Below are 9,439 nucleotides of genomic sequence, written 5' to 3'. Positions count from 1 at the left end.
GCAGGCTCAGTAGTTGTGGTGCACGGGCTTAGTTGCTCCACTGCATGTGGGATCTTCCTGGACCAGGGATAGAACCTGGGTCCCCTGCATTGACAGGTGGATTCTTTTTTTTTTTTTTTTTTTTTGTGGTATGCGGGCCTCTCACTGTTGTGGCCTCTCCCGTTGTGGAGCACAGGCTCTGGACGCGCAGGCTCAGCGGCCATGGCTCACGGGCCCAGCCGCTCCGCGGCATGTGGGATCTTCCTGGACCAGGGCACGAACCCGTGTCCCCTGCGAACCCGTGTCCCCTGCATCGGCAGGAGGACTCTCAACCACTGCGCCACCAGGGAGGCCCGACAGGTGGATTCTTAACCACTGGCCACCAGGAAGTCCTCCTCCCCATTTCTGACACCTGGATATTCCAAGTTGTGACAGATGCTCCAGGTTGTAGACAAGCCCTCATTTACACGCTCCTGTGAATCAGTGGCTAACTTTAGGACCTGAAGATTTGAGAGACAACTATCACTTTCTGGCAACTCTCCTTTCCACTTACTTCCCCCAAGAAGCAGCCACATCACGTGCTCTAACTGGCGACTTTATTCAGGGGGGTGAGGAAAACAATGAACTACAATTGGGTTATTTCTCAAATAATCTGAAGAGGCGCGAGTCTCTGGGGCCCCAGAGAGGAAGGATGGGACTCTGGAAACTAGAATGCAGAGAGGGACAGGGGTGGGACTCTGGGTGTCTTGAGCGGCGGGGCCGGAGGTGGGGAGAGGGGGTGCATCTTCCATTCAAGGCCAGGCGCCCCCTAGGGGCCGCTGCCACTTCCACTGCCACTTCCGCTGCTTGCAGCGTCCAGGATCCAGGTGCGAGGGCGTCGGGAGCGCCGGAAAGTGGTTTCCCGGGCCCTCCGTGCGTGTCTGGGACGCGGCAGCACCGAGGTGGAAATGTTGAGGCAGTGACCAGAGCCAGGATCCGCCACTGGTACCGCGTAGCCCAGAAACGAGCGGCAAAGTTCCGCTCCGTCAGCAAAAGTCTGGCGGGAAGGGGTGAAGTTTGGGTCCGAGTTGGTGGAGTCCAGCTACCCTGGGGGCAGCGGCGCGATCTTAGGGCAGGAAATTCTCACCTCTAGGTCATCCCGGGAGTCTGGGGGCAGGGCCATAGTGGGGGTGGGGCCTTGGGGAGTGCGAGGTTTTACTGGGTCCCAGGGGGCTCGGGTGGCAGAGAACCAGATGAAGGCTGGGGCCTTGGAGAAGGAGACTCGGGTTTCTGGGCCTTCCAGGGGGACTGTGGACGGGCCTAGAGCAGAGACCGTCCTTTGGGGAGGGCAAATCCAGACTCAGTGGGCCTTAGGGAGGCTACAGGCATATCCTACTATGGAGATTGGGCTGTGGAAGCGGGAAGGATGGGAGTGGGCGCCTTGGGAGTGCCAGTCCGGACTCTGGGACCTAGACGGGCTAACCCAGGACATAGTGAGGGGAAGTATCAGTCTCTTCCTGGCTTCCTCTGTCCCATGCTCACCTGCCCATAGGTGGTGCAGCCAGGCTCGCAGCCCCTCTTTTCTAGGAGTGGGAGCCAAGTCGGGCTGCAGATGATATCACTTTCGCAGGTGGCAAACCTGGGGATGGTGTGTGGAGAAAAGAAGGCGGGTGAAGACTCCGCAGCCACGTCCTAGTGGGATTCCTGCTCTCCAAGGCTTTGCCCCGGGTATGTCCCTTCCCCAGATCCAGGCACCGCCTCTTAGAACCACGCTCCTACAAAAGCCATCCCCCAGATTTCAGCCTGCCCCATATTCTCTAAACTTACCGGGGCTCTGTCACTTCAGGCCTCACACCTGCCGACCTCAGACCATCTATTCCAGGCCAGCCCCACCCTTTTAGCTTCTCTTTTCAATCAAGAGGCCCTCCCCTTAAAAAAAAAAAAAATCCAGCTCCATGGAAGGCCAGTCCTCCGTAGTGCCAGTCTTAGCAGCGGGTCCTCCACAGGCCCCGTCCCTTTCTACCTAGCCTCTAAACACCAGGCCTCGTCCTGTACACCTTGGTGGCTTTGGACGCAGGCCACGCCCCTTCAGGCACCCGGAGGATCAAGCTGCAGATCCCCCGTTCGGCCCCGCCCAAGCCATAGACCACACCCCTCACGCCCCGCCTCTCCTACCAGGCATCGCAGAGCTCCGAGCAGAGAGGCTGTGTCTGGCGTACCCCCAATAGCAGCAGGTGGAAACGACTGCGGAGGGCAACCTGGAGGTTTCCCAGGAAGGATTCACACCTGGATATCGGGAGAGACAGGCCCAGATAGGTCAAGGTGCGCAAGGGCTCTGTCCCCTGGTCGGGACAGCTGGAGCAAAGAACACAAGGAAACACTGGAGGTTGCTGTACTTGCCCGGGGCTCAGCTCCCCACAGCTCCCTGAGACGATCCCAGGGTCCGATGCCTCTGGTGTGTTCATCTCTGAGGGACAAGAGTGTCATGGAGAAGGGGACTCCAGTGAGTTGCCATCTTGGATCCTCAGGTAGGGTTGGGGAACCAAGGCTTGGGGTTCCTCTGAACGGGGAGACCCCAATTTTATATGTTCTCTCAAACATAAAAGTTAAAGACACTTCGCTTGCGATGCAAATGGAGCTTCAAGAAATAATCACTAATCATAATCAGCTTATCATTTATGACAACCTGGTGGTGATATAAATTCTCATATACTTACATATACACTTTTACAACATCCTTATGAGGTAGGTCTATTATTTCTCCTCCTTTCTTAATGGCCCACCTGAGGCTCAGAGAGGTTAAGTGATTTGCCCAGGGTCACACAGCTATGAAGTGGCAGAGTTGGGATTTGAACCTAGGCAGTTTGTGCTGTTTAACCACCACTAGACCCAGGTGCCTCCTCCGGTCACCCTAAACCCCTCTCCAAAGGAAATTCTGGCATTGTTATGGTTGAGTTGGGGTTTCTGGTTGTTCGAGTTTAGGCAAAGTCTGGAATGCTTACCTGCCAGGTGCAGCTGGCTTGGGCCCAAATTGGTCACCAGCCTACGGTGTCTCTGGGATCTAGCTGGGAGTGGGTGGCTCCCTCCACAAGCCCCCAGCAGGATCCATGCCAGGGTCAGTTGCAGGGCCCAGGCCAGGCCCCTGGGTCGAGTGCAACCCCTGCAGGCCATGTCCACCTGAGATAAGAGTCAGCTGGGATACGGGGTGAGGTTCAGCTGTCCCTTTCTGGTAGCTCAGGGTGGCACTGTCCTGATACGCAGCCAGGAGACAGTGCCAGGCAGAGCAGAGAAAGGGCAGCTGATGAGGAAGCAATAGCCAAGGACCCTCAAATCCCCGGGGGCCACCAAGGTCTGTCTCTGACCAAGGAGCCCCCCCTGTCAGACTCATGTCCCCTCCATCCCTTCAGGTGCAAGTGTCCCCACCCCTGTTTGACATTGGTTCCCTTCCCCCCCACCCCGACCCAAAGTGGGATCTCCCACCCTATGGGCCCTCAGGCAACCTCCTCCGTCCTCTAAAGGGACCTCCCCAGATCTTCCAATCCCCCCTCTTGTCCAGTAATTCTTCCTTCTCTTCTGCCCAGTCTCCTCCCTCCCTCTTGATCCCCGCTGGCCCCTTTCATGGTCACCTTCTCTCGGCCCACAATCAGCTTAGGGGCTGACACCCAGGACTGGACCTCTGGACCCAAGCTTGGCTGTGGCAGGACTCGGATTCTGCCAGTGGGATCCAAAGGCCCCAGGGCAGGGGGAACTAGGGATCTGTGAAGACACGGCAATTCCCTCCCCCTCTCTGCCCCCTCCGGCCACCCCTCACCTGTTAGCCGGACTGGAGTCTAGGGCACTGCTGAGACACCTCAGGGTCAAATCCAGGAAACAGCTGAAAGGGGCGTGGTTTGATGCAGGGGAGGGATTTCCCACCGCCCCGCCCTCTGCTCCAGCTGACCAAAGACCAGAGGATCTGAGGCTGGTGTGTATATATCCTTGTGTTTGTCTTTATGTTGAGCTTGTGACTTAAACTCTGTATACGTGTGAGGAGATGGATGAGGGTGTGTGTGTGTGGGATGAGGGTGTGTTTTGTGTTTGTGTATGTATTGAGTGGGTATGTGTGTTTGTTGTGTGACGATATGTTTATGTGTGTCTCTTTAGTGTGTGGTGTGTGTGTGTGCTCAAAATCTGGGTAAGGAGGTCTGTAAGTGTTCCAAGAGCCAAGTGTGTCCAGTTGAGTAAGAGTCAGATAATAAGTGAAGGGGAGGGGGATGAAGGATGAGGATAGATGTTGTGCAAATTATTGTGAATAGGTCACTGGACAAAGGTTATTGACCATGAATGTTGACAATGAGTGAACAAGAAGGTGTTGTCACGTGTGGAGAGGGTGTAGGACTCCATCTGACATGTGTGTGTGTGTGTGTATGTGTGTGTGCCCCTTTGCAGTTTCTGTGAATTTGTGTCCCTGCAAACATTCCCTCAATTCATTCAACAAACATTTATTGAGCACCTAGTGTGTGCCAGATTCTGGGGATGCAGTGTAGTGACTAAGACATGAAAATCTCAACCCTCATAGAGCTGATAGTTTAGTGGGGGAGTCCAGTAAGAAAAAACAGCCCTCTAAAATAAAATAAAATAGAAAAGAAAAGAAAAACAGCCCTCCAGTGGGTATGTGAGTGTGTGTATATGTGTCCATGTTTTGCATTGGGAGGATAATGAGTCTGTATTTTGGACAAGAGTTTGTGTGCAGCTGAGCTTCCTTTGGTTTGGGGACGATGAGTGTGTGCTTGTGTTGTTGAGTGTTTTTATGTGTTGTTTGTGTATGCCTGCATTGCCGAGTGTGTGTATGTCTGTGTTTTCTAAGTATGTGTTTGCACGTGTGTTTCCAGAATGTGAGTTTATGTGAATATGTGTTTCTGTGTTTGCTGAGTGTGTGTTTGTATTCTGTGTTTATGTGTTTGCATAAGACTCTCTGTGTCTATGTGCTAACTCCATGTTTGCAAATGATTACATGTGTTTGTGTTTTCTGAGTATGTGTTTGTATGTGTGTGTATTTGCAGAATATGTGTTTTTGTGGAGTATGTGTTTGCAGGGTGTGTGAATGGGTATATGCGAGTCTGTTTGTTGAGCATGTGTTGGTACTTTCGTGTTTGTGTGTGTATTTGCACAGTGTGTGTGCGTGCCTGTGCTTGTAGAGTTTGCATATGTGTTTTTGTGAGCAATGAGTACTACCACAAATCTCTCTCCCTCTTTTCTCGGATAGTGCAGAGTTTTTGTCTGTCTCTTTTACTGATGTACTCCCAGAATCCAAAACACTGCTTTGCACACAGTAGGTGCTCAATACCTGTTGAGTAAATTAATCAGGAGGCACTGTCTCCTGGCCCCTCTAAGGACACCCACTGATGTCCTGGAAGCTTCAGCAACCAGTACTCAGTGGACCTAGCCTTCCTCCGGTTCATCCTGGGGTAGTCCAGGGTGCTCGTGGGTCTTATCTGTCCAGCCTCTAGGCTGTGCCTCCCGACAACCCTTCCCCTTCCCTAACCTCCGCCCCCAACCTGAGCTCATATTTCAGCACTACGGACTGGAGCGCTAGAAATCAGCACCACGGAGAGCTCCCGCGGCAGCCGGCGGGAGAAGGCGCGTCAAGAGCGGTTTCCCGGCCTTGGACAGAGAAGTGCGAGGAACAGACTCAGCGAGATGGCAACACGAACATGCTGACAGAGACAGAGAGAAACAGACCGAGACAACTCAGGCAAAGGCGCAGAGACGAGCAGACAAGCGCCTGGGGAACACCGGGACCTAGACCTCGCTGTAGCCCCCTTTGACAGGCAGGGGTCGCTCCCGCCCAGTGACCGCGCCCTCCAGGGTCTTCGGGACAGTTATGGACTGAGACCCTTGGGAAGCCCCCACCCCACCATGCCCTCCAATGCCAAGACTGACGTGGGGAGGTCTCCGACGCTTTTCACTACAACTAGGGGAAGCATGGTTGGCTTGGCCTCAGCTGCAGGAACACTGCGGGGGAGTGGTGAAAATCGCTTCGGCTGCCCTCCTCCCCAACCACCAGCTAATCGTTCCTATAAATACGGCCCAGCCTGGCCTGGCTTCTTAATCCTGACGATGAGGGAGGGGATCGCTAGGGAAGCGGGTTGGTATAAGCATGTAAATGATTTTCGGAGGGGGCTTCTCCCGTAAGGACGGGTCTCCTCAGTGCAAATACACACTCTGTAAGAGTGTATCTCCTTGGGATGTGAGGTCTCGTGGGTGGGGACAATTTCCCATAGAGAATATGGCTTTCGTGGGGTCTTTCACTGAGGGTAACCTCACCAAGCTCCCCAAGTGAAATATCACCCGCGGGGATCTTTCTCTACGAAAATGTCTCCTCTTTGGAGGGTGGGCTTTTGAGAGGAAGCGTCACCCCTCAGAGACCATCTGTTTTAGAAATGATTTTCAGGGTGAGAGGAGTTTCTGATTGGAGAGGGCCTCCCTATGGAGACTACCTCCCCGTGGGAATGTGTCTCTCTGAGGGGGTCACCGCGGGGAGGAGGTTGTCTGCATAAGGAATATATCTTAGTGAGACTGTCTCCTTTGGGGTGTTTCTTGGGTTGGGAGTCTACCCATGGGCATGTCTCTCCCCTGGCGTGTCTCTACAGGGGTCTCTCGGTAGCTTGACTTCCCTGGGGACATCTGGAGGCTCCTTCCCCCTCTTGTCCGCCGCCCCCGCCCCCCCCCGCCCCCAGCGCGGGCAGCCTTGGCCGAGGCCGGGCTCGGGCGCCCAGACGCAGTGACGACGCCGGGTCCGCCCCACTTTGCTCCGCCCCCGCCACCTCCCTGCCCCCTCCCCCCCCCCCCCCCAGCCGCCGCCGCCGCCGCCGCCGCGGTCCCCGCGGCTTCTCACTCCCTCCCGCCTTCCGCCTCCCGCCTCCCGCCTCCCTCCTCCCGCCGCCGCCCCTGCCGCCGCCTCCCACCTCCCTCCCCGGGGCCGAAGCCTCTGCCGCCGCCGCCGCCATGGACGATTCGGGCCTGATTCGTCGCCGGAGGCTGCAGGTACTCGGCAGCCCTGGCCCCGGGTGGAGGGGAAGGGGTCGGCGCCCTGGGGCGGGGCCCGGCAGGAGGCGGGAGAACTTACGCCAGGGTTGGCCCAGGCGCCCTCTCCCATGGCCTCGGGACTCTACCTAAGGGGAACGCGGTGGCCGCGCGTCCCGCCGCGCTGGGGACCCCGCCCCTCAGGGGCCGCCCGGGGATCCAGGGATCTGACAGAGGGGGATGCAGCCTTGCGCTCCCCTCGAGGATAACCCGAGGGGCTCCCGGCCCGTCAGAGGGGGAAGGGGCTGGGATCGAGGTCTTTGCCCTGGTGCCCAGCCAGGCTGGGGGTGAGGGGGCGCAGAACAAAGTTATTGCCCCAGGGCCCGCGCCCCTCGGGGCTGCCGGCGCCGCAGCAGTGGTAAACATATTTGTGCTGCAGCCTCGCCCCTCACCACCCCAGGAGTCCCTTCCTGAGGCATGCCGACCCCCTGCGACCTCCACGCACCTGCTCGGCCACCAGGATTCTTCCTACTGCCCTAATTGGACAGGCATCTAGACAGCCTCCCTCCTCACTCTTCATTCCACCCCGCTCCACTACAACACTACCCCCCCACCCCCACTCCGCGATCCTCAAGTCCAGCCCAGCTTGTGGGTGGGCGGGAGCGATTTTTAGCTCCTTGCAGCCTTAGACGATGTTGGTCTCTAGGCTGCGCAGGCGCAGGAGACGTGGGTCCACTGCGCGGAGTGGGACACTGAGGTTTGCTGTGGAGTGTGGGGAAGGCGGGGACAAATCCAGGCGTCAGGAACTCCCACATCCTAGATGGGTGGGGATTCTGAAGCTGAGAAGGGTTCTCTTCGGTCTGCAGCATGCACTCCTAAGGGTTAATACGGGGGTTCGGTGTTGGCCCCAAACTAACCCCAGAGAGGAAATCGGTCAAAGCTTCACCCTAAGGTTTGCCTGGCATCTAGTCTTTCTGAGCCTCCTTGAAGCAGCCCCGAGCTAGGTAGTCCGGAGAAGTTTATATAAAGCCTAGAATGGGCCCAGTCTCAGGCTACATCCCTAGCCTGGAGCTTGGAAAGAGAAGGAGAGGATTCAAACCATCACCCAGGGGCCTCGTCCATCTTTGGATGGGGCCATTTCAGAGGGCAGGAAGGACTTCCCTGGCGTCTGGATGATGCTGGAGCCAGACCTGAGTTTTAACCAGAGCCCAGATGGGCTCTTCAGGTCTTCCTCGGATTTCCTTCCTTTCCCTGGGCTGGGTTAGGAGAACGGGTTCTGATAAAAGGGAGGAGCTGCTGCAAAACCAGAGCAAGTGCTGAAGCAGTTAGACTGGGTCCGCGCCGTCGGGTCCCCAGAAAAGGGCTGAAACGGGCGGAGCCTGCATGGGGTGTGTCCCCGCCCCCTGGGCCGGCGCCGACTCCTATTGGCTCAGTGCCACGCGGGACTTAGCTCTCCAGCGCAAGACCACGCCCCCAACCCGGGATCCTCCCACTCATCCACCCATCCTTCCCCAGGCTTCTAGGCCGAGGGAGCTACTCCACCGAAGTCCTGCCCGAACCTCTTCCCTTCTGGCAGGGTTAACCACTTCGCAGCCTGAATACACTCTCACACACTGGTGCAACCCCTTAGGAGCTGTCTCACAACCACGGAGCTCCCAAGGTCCCCTGTGTGCAGTTGGGATCGTACAGCAACCTAAGTTCGAATGCCCCGGCCACAGGGCCGTCCGTTAATCACGAAGAGATGCAGAATCCGCTGGGCAGAGCAGCTCTGCAGCTGGGGATGGAAGTGACGTCTGTTTACACGGACGCCAAGGATCCAGATCCTCTACCTCTCCACCTTGCCCCTTTCTTCGACCCTAAAATGTTTAGGGATGCTAGCAGATGGGGCTAGAGTCGAGGACTTTTCTAGGTAGCACTTAAAGGTCCCCCTGGGGCTCACCCTCCTAGGCCCATTGTACCCGAGTCTGGAGTACCGGTCTCCGTGGCGGGGAAAATCCAGGTCTTGATTTTGATTGTGCCATTGCAGCCGCCTGGCCCTGGCAGGCCGGCTGGTCCAAGGGGCTTGTCCAAGGGGCCGCTCATTCAAGCTGATCCTGCAAAGACAGAGGGAAAACCTGGTATAGATTTCCGGTCACCCCTGGCTCAGGATGGCAGGGCTGCCAATCTGGACAGTGTTCCTTTTGACGCCGACCATCCATCTGTCCTCTGTACATGGGAGTGTGAGGTCCCTCTGGCCCATCTTCTGCCATGCAGCATGTCCATCCACAATAACTCCTGTTCCTATGACCTAACATTTATTGAGCACTTACTATATGCTAGACACCATACTAAGGTGCTAGGCACCTGCATCATCTGACAGAATCCTCTAGAAGGAATGGACTATCGGAAGGTCATTTGCCAAGGTTATAAGTGGCAAAACTGGGATTTGAACCCGAGGCTTTCTGCTATCAGAGATTCTAGAAAAATCCTAGAACAC

At 56.4% G+C, this 9,439-nt stretch overlaps 1 protein-coding gene across 7 annotated transcripts; it reads right to left on the bottom strand.

Moving 5' to 3' along the window:
* Window positions 1–566: 566 nt before the first annotated feature.
* On the bottom strand, window positions 567–7,542 carry RTBDN (retbindin). Of its 7 annotated transcripts, none has more exons than XM_060007910.1 (8): window positions 7,469–7,542; window positions 5,496–5,654; window positions 3,770–3,832; window positions 2,961–3,151; window positions 2,359–2,425; window positions 2,134–2,244; window positions 1,501–1,597; window positions 567–1,015 (listed from the first exon to the last, which is right to left on the bottom strand). In XM_060007910.1, exons 4-8 carry the CDS (start codon window positions 3,127–3,129, stop codon window positions 788–790), a joined length of 672 nt encoding a protein of 223 aa, XP_059863893.1. In that variant the 5' UTR covers window positions 3,130–3,151; window positions 3,770–3,832; window positions 5,496–5,654; window positions 7,469–7,542; the 3' UTR covers window positions 567–787. The 7 variants fall into 7 exon arrangements, with proteins under 7 accessions (XP_059863893.1, XP_059863891.1, XP_059863896.1 ...); XM_060007908.1 differs by having other exon boundaries at window positions 2,961–3,135; XM_060007913.1 differs by lacking the exon at window positions 5,496–5,654.
* Between the last annotated feature and the right edge of the window lie 1,897 nt (window positions 7,543–9,439).

This window comes from Delphinus delphis, chromosome 3 (assembly GCF_949987515.2).
Source record: "Delphinus delphis chromosome 3, mDelDel1.2, whole genome shotgun sequence".
NCBI lineage: Eukaryota > Metazoa > Chordata > Mammalia > Artiodactyla > Delphinidae > Delphinus > Delphinus delphis.
This window is presented reverse-complemented; position numbering and strand designations above follow the sequence as displayed.